Raw genomic sequence first — 19,726 nt, forward strand, 5'->3', positions numbered from 1 at the left:
CAAGGGACACTTTAATCACAAAATAGACCTTTTCACCATACCCTTAATTTTTCTCTTTGTGGCTTAAATATGCTGCCGTACATTCTGATGCTGTTGTGAAGTTGCAAAAAAAAAAACAACGAAGATTCAAGGGCTGCTCATGGTTGCCATTCAGTCCGTGTGTTTTTGGAAGATAGATAGATACTTTATTAATCCCAAGGGTAAGTTCACATACTAGATAGATACTTTATTAATCCCAAGGGTAAGTTCACATACTCCAGCTGGAGTGACGGTTATATTAACATACCTGGCATTAAAATGAGCCAATTTAAAATAGGTAGGTGTTCTGTTCATAATTTTCATACAATGGTATAATTGTTTAATTAATGGGCAATGAAGTATCAACATATATTGATCTTACTTTACCTAATGAGGAGAGGCAGTAGTATTGGAGAATGGTGGACCTGTTGAATTTAGGAGAAGGTAAGTTGATCAACAATTTTCTAGGGTTCCTACTCCTTTATGTTTGCATCAGTATATTTCAAAGGGAGTTTCTTTAAATATGAACTCAATCACACATTTTGCAAGTATTTTAATGCTCAGAGAAACACAAACCTGCTAGTACCAGTCTATTAATTAATATTCCTTCTCTTTACAAGACAGTAAATGTTCGACATAATTTATTGCATAAATAATTATGCATTAGGCTAACCCATTTTATTTAATTCCTCCCTGGTATGAGGTGAATTGGTAAAGTAAAGAGGAAGAGAACAGAAAGGAGTTAAAGAGGCCTTAAAAAGTATACTGTGGGAGTCAATGTAATTTTAGAAGGACACATTTATGTGACCACAAAGTTAGATTCAGAAGTTTTTACATTATTATTGTGATCCCTGTTGCTTTATATAATGTGTTTTCATTAATTTTAAATGCTGGTGTATGAATGATTATTGCCATATTATTATAGAAAAGTATAATGAATGTGCCACATTGCAGGAAAGAATTCTACATAACACAACAAGATTGCTTTGCACTCATTATTTAATTAGCGTCTGTGAGCCCGATCAAATCGGGCCACAAATTCTACATTTGTGAAATCCATACTTTCTCTGCAAATAATTATTTGTTTTTTTTTAAGTCTTTGAAATGATTTTGTTATCATGGAACTGATTTGTGCTTAAAATAGACCTTTTTGGCTGATGTAATGAAGAGCTTCCTGTTTAAACGGGGCTGGGAGACGTGAACTCAGCTCTTAGGCACACCTCATTCGATTTTTATCGGCAAACAAATTTTCAAAACAAAAGTATTGTACGACTCTAGTCAGAGTCGGAGTACTAATTATGTTGGAGTGGTCATTTTAGATCTGAGATCAGCTAAAATTTAAACAATGACTGTTGTTAAAAGCCAGCCGTCATTACTCAGTTTGCCAACAGATGTCAGAAGGACGGATGCCAAAACCGAACTGCCCAAAGATAGATTTCGACTTACCAAGCAAATGGCGATATGTTCTAAATTACTTACGGTTCCGGAGCTGTCAAAGGGTTTAAGTCAGTTAACGATGTTAGTCCTGGAAAGTACACCCTACCAAACCAACGCTCCAAAAACCAACCAAACTTACTATTATCTGCTCGAACCAACAGCAACTTACTATACTTGGCTGTCCAGCGGCGTCACTGAAGCTTTTGAACATTCTTAGCCAATTATGCAATACTGCATCCGCATTTGCCACGTTATGTTCTAACTACAGAGGCAGAGTCCCATTGCATGGGTCTAACTTGTATTGAGTCGAAGTATTGATGCGAACACCATACATATGGATAGTATCAAATTATAAGGATTGACCTCCAAAACCATAGATTCACTCTGTTTCAGGTACATTAATGTAAAAAAGAAAAGTTTTTGCTTAATGGTGTATTAAAATTTTATTCTGCTCTTGCTTTATTTACAGCTGCACAGAGGATGATGCTGCCATTTATCAAGCCTCAGCCAGAAACAGCAAAGGCATAGTCTCCTGTTCTGGTGTTCTAGAGGTTGCAACCATGACTGAATACAAAATACATCAGAGATGGTTTGCAAAACTAAAGCAAAAAGCTGCTGTGAAAATGAAGGAACTAGAAGAAAGTCGAAAGAGGGGTAAAGAAAATGTCATTGAGGCACATGAACAGCTAAGAACAACTAGTCCTGAACGAGTACAAAGAAAGAGGAGATCTCCTGGTGATGCAAATATTTTGTCTTCAGCATCTCTGCAAAGCAGGAATGATGTAGTGAAAATTAATATTCCAGACACTGAGTCAAGACTACAAGAAGATGCCTCAGATGTAAAGGAGTCAGCTTCAGATGTTCCCAATGGTTTCTTGGCTGGATCTAAGGAATCACATGATGACAGTATATCACAAGAAGTCATGCTGGAAAATGGCAATGGAAATAGCAATTTTCTGACATATATTTATGAAACTGTGGAAATAGTTACAAAAAAACCTGCCAGTAAGGAATTCCTTGCTAAGAAAAAGAAAAAGATTTCGAATCAGGTTGATGGAGGGCAAGGAACTGAAGAACGTGAGAAGAGAAGTAATGAAGAACATGCCAAGGGTAATGAAAGCATGAGTCTGGCACAATATTTGGCAGAATCATTAATGTCACAGATACCTGAGGAAAAAGAAAAAACCGTAGAGTCCAGTGATTTAATGGACGAAACACCCGTTCTAATTACTCAAAGTTCCAGAATTTCTGAACAAAGCAACAACATGCAGACAATGTTACATAAGGAGACAGAATTTCACAAGTCACCACCAGACACAAGTCCAGGGTACTTTTCACTACGAGACATCTTCTTTGGAAACAAAGAAGATAGTTTTCTCAGTGAGTTGGAATCAGAAGAAAATAAAGCCAGTGGTGTAAAAGAAATGCCTCCTCAAATAACATCTACCCCAACTGCATTTGAAAAAATAAACAGTTCAAAGACTGTAAATGCTGAAATTAAGTCACAGATAGAAGAAAGGTCCATGATGGAAACAGAAAATACAACAGCAATAGACAACATTCACACTGGAACAGCTGATTCTATACCTAGATCCAAAGACAATAAATTGAGTGCAAATGAGCAAACTTTGACATTAGATAGTTTTCAGTCTTCTGCAAATGAGGTCTTAGTTTACCATAAGCCAGAAGAAAAAAGTTTACTTTCATTCATGGAGAGGGAGGAGGAGGAAGAAGACTCTGTTAGTAAACAGAATGTTCTGCAGCAAGAACAGTTCAAACAGGCAGACATATCTGAGGTAAGTGTGGTATTCTTGTCCCCTTATCTCATGTATGGTTTTTGTTTCAAAATCAGTTGATGTAGCCCAGCAACAGACACTTGAACGATATTTATAGATGACAGAAAATGCAGCTGTGTAATAAAAATAGCTTGATTAATTTGAAACACATATTACATCAGTGAATCTATAGCAAAATACTGCTCCAGTTGTTTGCTTTAAAAGTACAATATCAATGTATCAACTATGAATCAATTTTCTACACCCACTTATCATTGTCATTGTCATGGTTGGTAAGGACCCTTTAGTGCAGCAATAGACACAAACCATGCAACCCCAGTAAACATGCATTTAAATCCAGCACTCACACAATAATGCATTTCCTGACATTGTCAGTTTGGAATTTTCACTCAGATTAACTTGCACATCTTTGGGATGAGCCCAGTGCATTAGGATAATGACACACTAGTGTGGTAATGCTGTGCTGAAACAGAGCTATAAAAGAGAAATTCCTTTATAGCACCTATATTAAAAATAATTATGTAAACTGATAACTATTTTGCTTTATATTTGTTTAAGCACTCTAATAATACTAATTTTAATAAATTGTACTTGATACCAATAATAGAAAAATATTTAGGTAAAGACTTTAACACAATAAATCAAGGATTTTTAAAATGTCTTTAATATATCACTTAAGAAAGATTGTATAATATTCAGAAATATAAAACAGTTAAAGGAATTATTTTATAGCTTTCAAAAGGTTGTACCAAATCAAACATTTTCCTAAAAACGCAAGTTACGATAAGTTACGATTTTTCTTTATAATTTTTGGACTGAATCAAAATTTATACAACTCTGCAATTAGATAGATAGATAGATAGATAGATAGATAGATAGATAGATAGATAGATAGATAGATAGATAGATAGATAGATAGGGTTATATTGTTTGATTGGTTGTTGTCTATCAAATACACACCAGAATATCTAAAGAGAAGGATAACTTATGAGTTATGTGATGGTAATTCACAGTCGTAGTAAGGCATTATAGAGTCATATTGCCTTAGGTATAAAGGGGTCCCAGTATCATTTCTTGACATATATCTGATGAATAATTAGTTGGCTGAAAGTGCTAAGTGTTAGGCCTGTTTTATACTTCATGTGATGAAATGCATGCGCCTATGGATGCTGCTGCTACTCAAGCAGTGTAATGTTTATAATTGCATGCATAATTTGTGTAAATCTGGAAGATTCCACAAGGTGGCAGTGTGAGATATCATCACGGTGAGAAAACAACATTTGGCTTCGCTCTGTTGTGGATTGTCCTAAAAATCCATCACATTCTCAGGACACCTTGCCACAATATTTCTGAAAAGAATGGATGTTTAATGATAACATCTGTCAATGCAGAGACATGCCAATTCCAGCAAGCACCAAGCACGAGGTAGAAACAATCCCTGGACGTGTATCAGCTCATCGCAAGGAGAATAGAAGCACACACATACACTAATGCCATTTTAACATTACCTAATCCCTAAACCTGGATGTCCTTGGAAGGAAACCGGAGCACACTCTGAAAACCACCAGGAAAACATGCAAACTCCAGGCAGGGACTGCCAGGGACATGACTTCTTACTATGAGGCAGCAATTCTACCACTCTGCCACCATGCCACCCACAAATGTGTAATTGTTAACAGTATTAATTATTTAAGTAAAGTTAACAATTTATCTATATAATGTAACATACAATTATTTAACACACATGTCTTCATGACAGTGTTTCTTATATAAATTAAGTCTCCTTTATTGTTATTAGACACAACAATCCTTAAATGGCTCTATCACATGTTGGCTCCACTGCACTGTGGTGGAATGACTGACTGATCTAAATGCACTTTTCTTTAAAAAAATCTTTTTCTCTTGATGCAATTTTTAAATTTAAATAAAAAACACTACTTATTAATTGTGTCAGAGTTTACATTCCCACATGATACTGGAAATGGGATACAAGAATGTTTACAGTAGCACTGTATCAGGAGTTTATAAACTTTATAAACTTATTTACCTTTATCCCATTTGCTGATGCAGTCCTCTCTCTCTTTCTCTCTCTCTCGCTCTCTCTCTCTCTATATATATATATATATATATACAGTGGTGTGAAAAACTATTTGCCCCCTTCCTGATTTTTTATTCTTTTGCATGTTTGTCACACAAAATGTTCCTGATCATCAAACACATTTAACCATTAGTCAAATATAACACAAGTAAACACAAAATCAGTTTTAAATGATGGTTTTATTATTTAGGAGAAAAAAAATCCAAACCTACATGGTCCTGTGTGAAAAAGTAATTGCCCCCTTGTTAAAAAATAACCTAACTGTGGTGTATCACACCTGAGTTCAATTTCCGTAGCAACCCCCAGGCCTGATTACTGCCACACCTGTTTCAATCAAGAAATCACTTAAATAGGAGCTGCCTGACACAGAGAAGTAGACCAAAAGCACCTCAAAAGCTAGACATCATGCCAAGATCCAAAGAAATTCAGGAACAAATGAGAACAGAAGTAATTGAGATCTATCAGTCTGGTAAAGGTTATAAAGCCATTTCTAAAGCTTTGGGACTCCAGCGAACCACAGTGAGAGCCATTATCTACAAATGGCAAAAACATGGAACAGTGGTGAACCTTCCCAGAAGTGGCTGGCCGACCAAAATTACCCCAAGAGTGCAGAGACGACTCATCCGAGAGGTCACAAAAGACCCCAGGACAACGTCTAAAGAACTGCAGGCCTCACTTGCCTCAATTAAGGTCAGTGTTCACGACTCCACCATAAGAAAGAGACTGGGCAAAACGGCCTCCATGGCAGATTTCCAAGACGCAAACCACTATTAAGCAAAAGAACATTAGGGCTCGTCTCAATTTTGCTAAGAAACATCTCAATGATTGCCAAGACTTTTGGGAAAATACCTTGTGGACTGATGAGTCAAAAGTTGAACTTTTTGGAAGACAAATGTCCCGTTACATCTGGCATAAAAGGAACACAGCATTTCAGAAAAAGAACATCATACCAACAGTAAAATATGGTGGTGGTAGTGTGATGGTCTGGGGTTGTTTTGCTGCTTCAGGACCTGGAAGGCTTGCTGTGATAGATGGAACCATGAATTCTACTGTCTACCAAAAAATCCTGAAGGAGAATGTCTGGCCATCTGTTCGTCAACTCAAGCTGAAGCGATCTTGGGTGCTGCAACAGGACAATGACCCAAAACACACCAGCAAATCCACCTCTGAATGGCTGAAGAAAAACAAAATGAAGACTTTGGAGTGGCCTAGTCAAAGTCCTGACCTGAATCTAATTGAGATGCTATGGCATGACCTTAAAAAGGCGGTTCATACTAGAAAACCCTGAAATAAAGCTGAATTACAACAATTCTGCAAAGATGAGTGGGCCAAAATTCCTCCAGAGCGCTGTAAAAGACTCATTGCAAGTTATAGCAAACGCTTGATTGCAGTTATTGCTGCTAAGGGTGGCCCAACCAGTTATTAGGTTCAGGGGCAATTACTTTTTCACACAGGGCCATGTAGGTTTAAATTTTTTTTCTCCCTAAATAATAAAAACCATCATTTAAAAACTGCATTTTGTGTTTACTTGTGTTATATTTGACTAATGGTTAAATGTGTTTGATGATCAGAAACATTTTGTGTGACAAACATGCAAAAGAATAAGAAATCAGGAAGGGGGCAAATAGTTTTTCACACCACTGTATATATATATTTCTTTTTAAATGTTGTGCGGCATTTTTGTTTACCTGTGCATTTTGCTATTAATTATTATGGGATTTTGCATAGCTCACTGCATTTACACAGTAAGCCAAACTGTGCTTTAGAATTAAAATAAATATCTGAAAGTTTAAGCAGTCTCACAATAAATAGTTTCCTTTTTAATCTCAAACAATATAAATTGACATAGTGATTAAAAGAGTCAGAAAAATTGAGTAATTTACCAGTTACATTTGTCCCTCTTTAAAAGACCAGTGCCTCAATAGAGAAAATAAACTAAGAGAAAAAAAGACAGTATTTTTAAAAAGAAACAGAGGAAAGGTGACTTCTTCCTAGATCTAAATATCTGAAACTGAAGCAGTCAAACCTACTGTTTGCAGAGAGCTAAAAGAATATTTTATAGCAAAAGCACAGCCAGAATTTGGAATGGTAAGGAGACTTGTCTGAAACGATCTCAGGTTTTTTTGCATATTTAACTCGATTAAATTGGTATGTTGTTAATCACATTTAGAGCCTTGCAGATCAGAAGCAGTGCCTTACAAAGGAATGTTACAATAGCATTATCAGTTTATCTGGTCACTTATACTTGTGAATTCCTTCAACAGAGTTACAGTTGATGTGGCCAGGAAAAAATGTAGTTAAGAACTTGCAAGCAAATGCAAGAATGACTAAAGTATATTTAAACACATTCTTAATGCACTTTTCTTTAAAAGTCTTTTTCTTTTGCTACATTTTTTTTAGTTTTAATCAAAAAGAATACTTTTCCATTGTATCAGAGTTTACACTCCCAAGCACTAGGTATATCACAGTTGGGTATACAGTTTCAAATCCATTTATTTATAAGTACGTCTGAAGGCACATATTAAAAAGACAGAAGGTTGTGGTTGTCCCTTCTTTATGATGACTTGATTAAAAGTTATAAAGGAGGGCCCAACATTGTGCTCTGGATGGCCTTCTTCTGAGTTTATCAAAAGTGCATCTTCTGTAGGGTTAGCCAGGACCTCTAAATATAAATCAGGGCTCAGATTTGCAGGAATATCTAAAAAGCATTACACAGCTTATATGTCATCCAGTCTGATCATAATATATATAAATAACATCTTAGCTAGATCAGTTAGCTGTTTAATGAAACAACTTGTCATCAGTCTCACAGTCCCCAGGGCCCAATGTGTTGTTGACATCAACATCAATCTACTCCATACCTTTCATAATAGCATCCATCTTGCATGCCATCTGCTTCAAAACAAATAAATTATGCTTCAACTTGCATGACATTTGTGTTTATAGCAGGCATGCTCCATACTGCATTGCTATTAGTTTAGTTGGGTAATAAATCCAACATGGGCAGCACGGTGGTGCAGTGGTAGCGCTGCTGCCTTGCAGTTAGGAGACCCGGGTTCGCTTCACGGGTCCTCCCTGTGTGAAGTTTGCATGTTCTCCCCGTGTCTGCGTGGGTTCCTCCAGGTGTTCCGGTTTCCTCCCACAGTCCAAAGACATGCAGGTTAGGTGGATTGGTGATTCTAAATTGACCTAGTGTGTGCTTGGTGTGTGTGTGTGTTTGTGTGTGTCCTGCGGTGGGTTGGCACCCTGCATGGGATTAGTTCCTGCCTTGTGCCCTGTGTTGGATGGGATTGGCTCCAGCAAACCCCCGTGACCCTGTGTTCGGATTCAGCGGGTTAGAAAATGGATGGATGGATAAATCCAACATAGCACAAATGTTTCATCTCTTTGGTTCTTACTTGGGGCTCATTGACTTTTCAGTAGTACAGGCTACTAGACAAGGAATCATTTTTGGATTTCTTGTTCTCTGTAAAGGATCCTCTTATTATTTGCTTACCATACTACCTACTGTAGATTACCAACAACAGTTTTGTGTCAAAAACCCAGGTTATTTTTCCTTTTAAAGTACATTATTGAGTAGCTATATATAATGAAAAAGTTGGTTTCTTAGAGTAATTTTATAACCTAATAAATACAGCGTTGTGAAACAGTGGCCTGATATGTGAAACATTATCCTGCCCCTGCAACACTGGAATACATTACTGGCACTCAAAAGAAATAGTAATGACTTAGATACAGTATGACTTTCAATTGCAGGTTCCTTATATGTTTACCTTTAACAGTTGTATGAAAGCTAATAAAATGCAGAGCAGTATGACTGATCACTAAAAGGTTAAATGAAAGGCTAGAAGTAGATGAGTAAGCATTAGCACTAAAGGTATCAGCTGGTGAAAGCACAGAAAGGGGACCACCACAGTGTGCTCTACATGTAGAGTAACTAGAGCTGTTACAGTAGGTAAGGCCATTATAGAGATACTAGCCAACCCGCGGCATACCATGCGCCACATAATCAGGCCGGTTTTTTAATAATCTTTAAGCACTGGGAGAAAATTAACATTTGAAAAATCGGTAATGTAATAAATCGGCAAGAAAAAGAACATTGTAAGAATGCACGGAACGAACCAACACACAATCGTCCGTGACTGAAAACTGGCAGACCACAATCGCGCCTTCTCTTGCCAGACGGAGGGATGGGGGTGCACGGCGCGGAGTGTGGAACAGGAGGAGAGGAGAAGGACGTCCATTCAGCTCCCTCCGTCATGCTAGTCTGCTGAATTCTCGTTCAGTATGTACTGCCCGCTCATGTGCCCACCTCCAACTCGTCACTTGAGTCGTTTGCTGCTTTTCTAAATATAATACACCAAGACACCCGACCACGGTAGTAGCGAGGTGGGAGGGGGGTGTGCATAAAGGGTAGGGACGCAAGCAGTGGGAGCGTATGAGTCGCACTTAGTGGGAATTCCACGGTTTGCAGCCCGAATGGGGTTCCTTACCTATGCCTCTCTGCGCCGGGTACACACACACTCAATGTCATGCATAATTATTTATTTAATGCTAAACACTTCTGGAAAGACACGGTTGTCTAAAACGGGTTGGTGTGAGAATACAACAGTAAGAGAATGAAAAGATGGAACTCTGGAGAGAGCAAACTACAACACAATAGTGAACCCGCAGCATAACAAACACCGCATAATTATTTATTGATGGTTGAACACTTCTGGAAAGACACAGTTGTCTAAAAAGGGAGGGTTTGAGTATACAACAGAAAGTGAATGAAAAGATGGAACTCTAGACATTTCATTGCTCTGTGCGGTTTTGGCTGCCTTTCTATATATAATCCACCAAGACACCCGACCACGGTAGTAGCGAAGGGGGTGTGATCAAAGTGCAGGAGCATCTAAGAAGACACATGTTTGTTGCGGATGCGAATTGCTGTATGTAGCATGTAAAACAGTTTGCTATGGTGCATACAGTTGTCTAAAAAGGGAGGGTTTAAGGATACAACAGAAAGTGAATGAAAAGATGGAACTCTGGAGAGAGCAACATATAATTGTCCGTGAGTGAAGAAGACACATGTTTGTTGCGGATGCGAATTGCTGTATGTAGCGTGTAAAACAGTTTGCCATGGCGCATGCGGTCGTGCGTCGTAACCGAAAACTCAGTTTTTAAAGACTGCTTACTTCATTGTGTTTTAACCTCAGTTGTAAAGGAATGTTTTAAGGATCCCATGGGATACCCCTCGGTTTTGGCTACTTTTCTATATATAATCCACCAAGACACCCAACCACGGTAGTAGCGAGGTGGGAGAGGGGTGTGTACAAAGTGCAGGAGCAACTAAGAAAACACATGTTTGTCACGGATGCGAATTGCTGTATGTAGCGTATAAAACAGTTTGCTATGGTGCACGAGGTCCATGGGATACCCCTCGCAAACCATTTCACACGCTGCATATGGCGACTCACCTCCGCGAGAAACATGCCTCTATGAACAGTCAAGGTGGCTCGGAAGTACATGAGGCATCCACGACAGACTAATATAAATGACGCTGTTCTTTCTGTGTCGTCGTGTCCGAATTCGTGGACGTGGCTCTGCGAGTTGTCGTCGTATCCAATGGTCTTGGAGTTGGTGGGCGTGGCTCCTCCCTGCATGCGCCATAGGTGTCTTACTTATCGGCAGCTTAGTGAATCCACGCCCCTTCTGGCGTGTTTTCCATGGGTGTCTTGCCTTAGTGAATTATATATATAGATATTTTTCCATACCTCTTGAGCACTTTCAATCTCTATTTTTTCATTTCACATTTTATGGAATTTGCTTCCTAAATTGTATTCAAATACTAAAAACTAATATTCAAGTACAATAATATTACAGGAGCATCTAGTTCACTGCTATTTAATCTAATGTGCTTATTAACAAGAAAGTGCCTAAATGCTAAAGCAAAATGTTAAGAGATCATGTATGTAAAAGAGGATAATACTCATTCAATTCTTGTAACAAGTTAACAAACACTCTGGGAAATTTCAGGATTGAAACATCAAAATTAGATCATGGGTTACAACAGAATGCTTAATTAAAAGAAAAGTTCATTTTTGGCTGTAACACAAAACAGCTGTTACAATGTCCCATGGAACTGAAGATTCAACCGCTTCAGTAAGCTCATACCATTGCCTAGACTGACAGAATTTACATAGGGTTCATTTGCTGCCATATATTTCATTTTTAGGATGCAGCAAAAAGTCAAAAAGGCTTCCACTTGAGCAGACCTCCACCTGATTCATAAGTACCCCCTCCCTGGGGTCCACCCAGTTTATGTGGATATTGACAAATTCACTATACCTGAATGGTCAGCCTTTCTGGTATAAATATAAACTCAAATCTGGAATTTCAACCCTTTTAACTGATCAGAAGCTTAATGTTTAATTTCTGCCTTAGCAGAGGCAACATGTGGCCATTTTACAAGCTCCAGCAAGGCTGTCTGGAATTACCTGGAAAAACAGTATCAAACAAGATAGTCAAAGTTTGCAGAAGAACTGATGCAAGTTATCCAAGATAGTTAGAACAAATTACCAGCCGATTTTCTAATAAAACTGCAGGGGGCTCAGTCTAGCAGGGAGTGCTGCTAGAGATTTTAGGCCCCATGAAAGGTATCACATTGGGCTCCCACCAAGATCAAATCAACTTTGTACCTTGTGTAAACCCCTCCACCCCACCCATTCAAAGCTTTTGATAACTTTTCCTAAGCAGGATTGAATATTAAATGAAAAACAAAAAAATATTCAAATTTATTCAAACATGCTGTTTTATATATTATTATTATGGTACAATACAATACAATTTATTTTTTGTATAGCCCAAAATCATACAAGAAGTGCCGCAATGGTCTTTAATAGGCCCTGCCTCTTGATAGCCCCCCGGCCTTGATTCTCTAAGAAGACAAGAAAAAACTCCCAAAAAACCCTTGTAGGGAAAAAATGGAAGAAACATTAGAAAAGGCAGTTCAAAGAGAGACCCCTTTCCATGTAGGTTGGGCGTGCAGTGGGTTTCAAAAAGAAGGGGGTCAATACAATACAGTACAATACACAGAACAAATCCTCCATACAGTATAAAAATAAAAGTTTTAGAAGTATAGAGTAGGATTTAACAGTAGATGATATCAAAACAATATGATTTGGATTTGTTTAGAGTCCTGGAGACCTCATTCATCAAGCTGCCTCCCCCATTTGGCCATTCCACAGCTGAAATAGCACTAATCCGATGAAAGGACCACTCTTTCCCATGATTCCTGAGATCCTCCGTCAGGGATGACTTTACCTTAGGCTGGCAAAACAACTCGGCAGGTGGGCTGTGGCACCAAGTGCCACATTTGAGTACCTAAAACAGAAACAAAATAGTTGAGGGTTAGTATCCAATTATAACTATCATGTTACTTATGTTTTAGTGCTAATGACTAACAACAGAGATGCAGTCTGTACAGTTAATCAGCAGCTCTAGTCAGGATATACTAAACCGAAGTAGTTAGTCTTCAGCTGGGATTTAAAAGCTGAGACCGAATGGGCATCTCTTATAGATGCAGGCAGACCATTCTACAGTTTAGGGGCCCTGTAACTAAAAGCTCGACCTCTCACTGTTATTTTATTAATCCTTGGAATCATAAGCAGTCTGGCATCTTGAGATCTTAATGTGCGCTCTGGTTTGTAAGTCATGATAGGTTCAGACAAGTAAGCCAGACCTTGGCCATTTAATGCTTTATATGTTAAAAGGAGGATTTTGAAATCTGCCCTAAACTTAACTGGGAGCCAGTGTAACGATTTAAGAACTGCAGTTATGTGATTGTATTTTCTTGTTCTTGTAATAATTCTTGCAGCAGCATTTTGGATTAACTGGAGGCTGTATAAAGAACAGTTTGAACATCCAGTGAACACCACATTGCAGTAGTCAATCCTACTAGAAATAAATGCATGAATTAATTTCTCAGAATCCTGTTTATTTAGAAGGCGCCTTAATTTCCCAACATTTATAAGATGGAAGAAACATGATTTGGACAACTTTGTAATATGCACTTTAAATGACATGCTAGAGTCAAAGATAACTCCTAGATTGCGGGCTGTTTCAGTAAAGTTAATAGTGATTCCAACTTAAATAATGACAGAATATTGTTGTGATCAGCACCATTCCCTCCAACAATTAACATATCTGTTTTATCTGTGTTTAAATACAAGTAGTTCTTATCCATCCACTCCTTTATTTCACTAACACAACTAATTAAAGACAACATCGGAGAAACTTCATTTGATCTAAATGAAAGGTATAACTGGGTGTCATCTGCATACAAGTGAAAATTAACATTATGTTTCCTAATGATAGATCCCAGTGGAAGCATGTAAATTGAGAATAATAAAGGTCCCAGTACTGAGCCCTGTGAGACACCATATCTCACTTTTGTGTATAATGATGGAGTACTGTCAGCACATTTCTGTACATATTGTAATGGATTTGATAAATAAGAACTAAACCAAGCAAGCACAGTACCTGTAAGCCCAACATCATTTTCTAGCCTGTGCAGTAAAATAGAATGGTTAGTGGTGTCAAATGCTGCACTTAAGTCTAACAACATAATTACAGTGGAGTTTCCTTCATCAGAGGATATCAGAATGTCGTTTACAACCCGCGTTTGTGCCGTTTCTGTACTATGACCAGTGCAGAAACCAGACTGGAATTTCTCAAATAAATTGTAATGCGTAAGGTGTGACTGAAGCTGATTGGTGACTACTTTTTCTAGTATTTTAGAGAGAAAGGGTAAATTTGAAAAAGTCCTATAATTATTTTGTAAGTGTGGGTCTAGATCTGATTTTTTAAGTAATGGTTTAATGACTGACACTGCATCAGGTACAGTGCCATGCAATAATGAACTATTGATAATGGTTGGAATAGGCGCTGCAAGAACAACCATTGCACTTTTCACTAGTTTTGTTGGCCCTGGATCTAGGGAACAAGTAGTGAGTTAAGACTCGGTTACAGGATTAAAGTTACTGAAGTGCTGAATGCAATGTGAGACAGGGACTGCTAAGCTAGTATTTGTTTTGTACTGTGATGCTGAGATCTGGGATCTTTAATTTTGTCATTGAAGAAGTTCATAAAGTCTATACTGGTAATATCTGTTGGTATTTTGCACTGTAGATCTGAATTTCCATTTGTTAATTTAGCCACTGTTCTAAACAGTACCCGAGGATTTTTATTATTGTTATCGATCATTGTATAATAGTATTCTGAATGAGCTTTAAAGAGAGCTTTTTAATATTTTTTAACACTCTCTGTTCATGCAATTTGAAAGACATGCAGCTTTGTTGTTCTCCATCTTCACTCCAGTGTTTGACACTCTAATTTAAGAGCTTGAGTGTTTTTATTAAACCAGGGAGAGTTTCAATGTGCTTTGATCACTTTTGTTTTAAGGGGAGCCACTGTGTCCAGAGCATCTGTCAAGTTCATATTATAATGTGACGTTAGCTAATCTAAATTGTTTTCCACGTTTACATTTGATGTTAACTGATCTAAATGGTTTTCCACAATTACACTCGACTTTCTCAAAGTATCTATAAATTTTGAAGCAGAATTGCAATCTAGATGTCGCACTGTCTTTGTTTTAATCTGTGAGTACTTTCGCAAGGGCAGGACTAAATCAAATGTAATTAGGTAGTGATCGGAAATAACTTAATTTAATGGAGTAATATTTAAATTTTGAATTTCAACTTTGTAATTTATAATTAAATCTAATGTGTGATTATGAATAAGAGTTGGACCTTTGACATTCTGACAAAATCTTACTGAATTTAACAAATACATCAATGTGTACATTAAAATCCCCGATCAGTACTACGTGATCCTAATTTATAGCCAAATCAGATAAAAGGTTGCTAAATTCACTCATGAACAATGAATATGGCCCTGGTGGTCTGTAGACTAGCACTATAATTGTGTTGGAATCTGTTTTGATATTTAAAATGAAGGCCTCAAAGGATGTAAAGTCGCCTAAATGTTTAGACGTGATTTACATTTTGTTACAATGAATTATTCCAAAGCCTCTTTCTCGACCAGAATCTCTAGACTGGTACCAATGGCAGCATCAAGAACAGTAGCCAACAAAAAAAATAATAGTGATACTCTATTTAAATATAAGACCCATCAAAATCCAACTTAGGTGGGCTTTAGAAAAGAGAAGGTTCTGCAAGCCATCTTTACTTGAGTTTAGAACTGGCACCTTAGTGAGCAACAAACTGAAATCCTTATGAGTCTTACAGCACTTCTTTCTATGTGCATATTAAGTGACATGATCAAAAGCAATAGATAGATAGATAGATAGATAGATACTTTATGTGAACATGTGCATTAATTCGCGATATGCACATATGAAGCCAAGATGAAATCACACACGATTGCTTAAACAAGATAAATGTAGTCATTATTTTTTTTTTTCCCCCAGCTAATTAGCTTTTTGCTCCTTGAGGCCAGAAGACAATTTCTTTAATAATAATTGAGGCACTGTGACTCAGTTGAATAAGTAAATGCTGTGTTTGTGTCTCACAAATTAAGTAACTGACTATGCTAAAATGTTACATCCTTATGATTTTTAAGTTTTTTATCCTCATTATAATTTTTATTTAGCAGACATTTTAAAAGCAACTTATATTCACTAAAATGACTTTGTTTGCTTACCAGGAAAATATGTTAACAAAAAATGCAGCAAAAATGTAATTAAGGTAGTCTAAATATTTTTAAATATGCCTCTTTGTTTTAGGCTTTATATGTCAAGCCAGAAGCCATGTAAAATCTCCATCTCCACACCACAAGTTGGTGGAGGTAGCTTACATAGATCATTACTGCCACTAAAGTTGGGGTTTTGAAGTGTTATAACAATAAAAGGAAAATCAGAACTATGCCTTTAATTTTCCATTTGCATTAATGAGAATGTCTTAGCATAGAATAACAGTTAGAAATCACTTGTTCAGCAGTGAATCAGAACTGGATCAGGTTTTACTAATGAAGATAATTAACTAACAATTCAAAAGCTTGATCATGGAGGAAAAGTGCAGAATCAGGTTTGAAAAATACCTTAACATTGCATAGCATGTATGGAATAATGTTATGCTTAATTTAGTGCAAAGTAAAACAAAAATCAGTTCTTTTACAATTGAAAGTCAGACTTTGCCTTCAAATACTTTTTCAAATAAATTCAAATGGTATAGTGGCATTTGATCTGACAGCCCTCATAATTTCTATCCAATATAAGGGCAGAATTGATTCTGTGAGGTGCACGAATAGCATTATACACTCACCGGCCAATTTATTAGGAACACCTTGCTAGTACCAGGTTGCGTGCTTTCAGAACTGGTGTAATTCTTTGTGGTATAGATTTAACAAGGTGCTGGAAACATTTCTCTGGGATTTGGGTCGATATTAACATGATGGCAACACACAGTTGCTGCAGAACTGTCAGCTGCAAATCCATGACGTGAATCTCCCATTCTACCAAATCCTATTGAGACCTGGTGATTGCGGAGGCCATGTGAGTACAGTGAACTCATTATTATGTCCAAGAAACCAGTTTGAGAGGATTTGAGCTTTGTGACATGATACAATGTAGGATAGATCGATGCTTTCATGTTGTTGATGCCAAATTTTGCCCCTAACATCTGAATGTCACAGCAAAAATCAAGACTCATCAGACTAGGCAACATTTTTCCAATCTTCTATTGTCCAATTTTGGTGAGCCCATGAGAATTGTAGCCTCAGTTGTGTGTTCTTAGCTGACAGGAGTGGCACCCGTGTGGTCTCCTGCTGCTGTAGCCAATTTTCTTCAAAGTTTAACATGTTGTGCTTTCAGAGATACTCTTCTGCATACCTTAGTTGTAACGTGTAGTTATTTGAGTTACTTTTGCCTTTCTACCTTGAACCAGTCCGACCATTCTCCTCCAAAGTCACTTAAATCACCTCTATACCCCTTTCTGATGCTCAGTTTGAATTTCAACAGGTCGTCTTGACAATGACTACATGCCTAAATGCATTGAGGTGCTGCAATGTGATTGGCTGGTTAGATATTTGTGTTAACAAGCAGTGGAAAAGAGCTGTCTTATTGCTAATAAGCTGAATTTATACAGTGATGCACACAGTGAGAGTTCATAGGCCATCGCCACTTTTTTATTCATGACTTCTGGTACTAGCTGATTTTCCTCAGAAAGATTCACCAAAATGCCAAAGGCCACAGCCTGTTATATCTACTGATTTTTCAAAAAGATTCACATTAACTCCTGGAAAAACTTCGCTTCTCAAGTTTCATTTCTTGGTCAAAAATCAGTCTGTGTTTTCTTTATACTAGTTTCAAAGTAATGGATTTACGTCATTGTTAAAACCTCAGCATTCAAGCCACCCTCTGCAATATATATAGAAAGATGAAGTACACTTTTCATTTTAAAGAAGTGAAACACATTGTGGTGTACTCTGACTAATACAGATCTATTATTTGGAAAGATATCTGGTTAGGGAAGGGAAAACACAACAAACTTTAACATGTCCTGTGGAGGGGTGACTTGTTAATCCACTAAGCAGAGTCTTGTTGCTTTTCTTTGAAACAAGTACTGTTGGGCTAATGTGTAGTTCCTCTTTTTACTGCCAAATAAATTTTGTAAAACAAAAGAGAGGCAATGTGTCCATGTAAAAATGTTTTTTTAATTAGAGTAGTTGTAGAGAGGTGTGGGGGTTGGGGCGGAGGTGTTGTTTGGTATAATAAGAATATTACTCTGCATAATTTACATGTGACTATGTGGATTCATGTGTTTACATTTTTTTTATGCTCAGAAAGCACAAAGAAAAGTTATGAACGAATAAAGTTTTCTTTTTCAAAAGTTCTTTTGTCTCACATCAATAAGTCATGCCTTCATGCTGGCACATCTAAATGGCCCATTAACTTGAAATGTGTATTTCTTGTTTGTTATGTCAGTGAACTGACAAAGGTCATTTTAGAGAGAACAGAGAGAGGTGTGATCTGGCAAAAAAGGGTCAGAACGAGGAGATCAAAGAAAAATCTAAAAACTAAATCGATGTAAAAAAGAATTAAACAAGAAATCAGTACCAAAAGGGTATAAACCGGAAGGTTTTTTGGGAAAGATTTTTTGAACCCACAGATTGGATAAGGAAGTGAACTTACAGCTGAACTTTAAACTCATTGTGCCGCCTCATACTAAACAAGTCATAAACCTAACAACATATTAGGAAAATAGTGGAAATTGTTAAAAATGCAAAATTATGGACAAAATGATCTAAAAATAATACAACTTTTAAAACATTAGGCGAACCAAAAAGCAAACACTAACATTACATTTCTGACTCAGAATACCCCTAAAATAAGTCAAAGATCAAGAATAACAAATCACAAAAGATCATAAAAAATTATTAGAAAACTCACATTATAACGCTGGGAGAAACTATCTCCTTTCTGCTGCCCTCTACTGCTCAGGTTACTGTTACACCCTACAACTGTCTGATTATTTAAAGGTCCCAGAGTGGGCAGCTTAGATTATTTCGTGTGATGCCAAAATTCCACAAGAGTATCCATATGTTGTGCCACTCAAGAGTCCCAAAGTATATTAAGTCATGAATAGTTCTAACAATAACCACTATAGGGGCAAAATACAATCAAAAATCTCTGGCTAGTAACACAGAGGCCCACATGGAATATTTATAAAACATAAGATTTATTCTTATCAAAAATGTTCTGAAATAACATGAAGCTTCATGGAGCACAAAAAGGAGTTCCCAGCCAAACAAAGTGTCAGTACAGTGTAGGAATATCGACAGATTTAACTTGTCTAATTTATTATCCTCTCTGCCTCTGGCAATGCCGATAATTCATTAAATAATTCCATAAGCCTCCTACTTTATTTACCTTTATCTTTCTCCATTGCAGGATGTGGTCTTCAGGTGTTAGATCTATATAAAGGTAGCTGAAGCACACTCCTTTTAAAAAAACATAATAATACAATTTATTGATAAACACAAGAATCATAGAAATATGGCAACTACATATATATTGACATATAAGGCAGGACCTAAGACTGCCTAAATAGACAAACATGGAAAATAGAAGAGGCTGGCTGTTTACTTGCTATTTAGATTTCTAATTTATTTTGGCACTGATAGTTTTATGTTACCAGGTCTTTAAAGATGGCATCCAATGTTGTGTGGAAATGTTGCTGTTGTTACTTGGGGTTCAAGTGAAGGATTCTTCTTCTTGCATTGGAGTACACTCTTTCTCTTTGCAATGTGGTCCTTTGTCTGTGGTGTGCAGTGCTTTCCTCAGTTAGGCCCGTTGTTGTGTCATCCACAGATC

The 19,726-nt window shown here is 37.2% G+C and overlaps 1 protein-coding gene across 2 annotated transcripts in view; it reads left to right on the forward strand.

Annotated features, from left to right (window-relative positions):
* Positions 1-19,726, forward strand: part of alpk3a (alpha-kinase 3a) — a 143,595-nt gene that overhangs the window by 31,581 nt on the left and 92,288 nt on the right. For both annotated transcript variants that reach the window (XM_039773401.1, XM_039773403.1), the window contains one exon: positions 1,925-3,251. In XM_039773401.1, coding sequence (XP_039629335.1) covers positions 1,925-3,251 — 1,327 coding nt within the window. The remainder of the gene's footprint in view (positions 1-1,924; positions 3,252-19,726) is intronic.

The sequence above is a fragment of the Polypterus senegalus genome, chromosome 12, assembly GCF_016835505.1.
Source record: "Polypterus senegalus isolate Bchr_013 chromosome 12, ASM1683550v1, whole genome shotgun sequence".
Classification (NCBI taxonomy): domain Eukaryota; kingdom Metazoa; phylum Chordata; class Cladistia; order Polypteriformes; family Polypteridae; genus Polypterus; species Polypterus senegalus.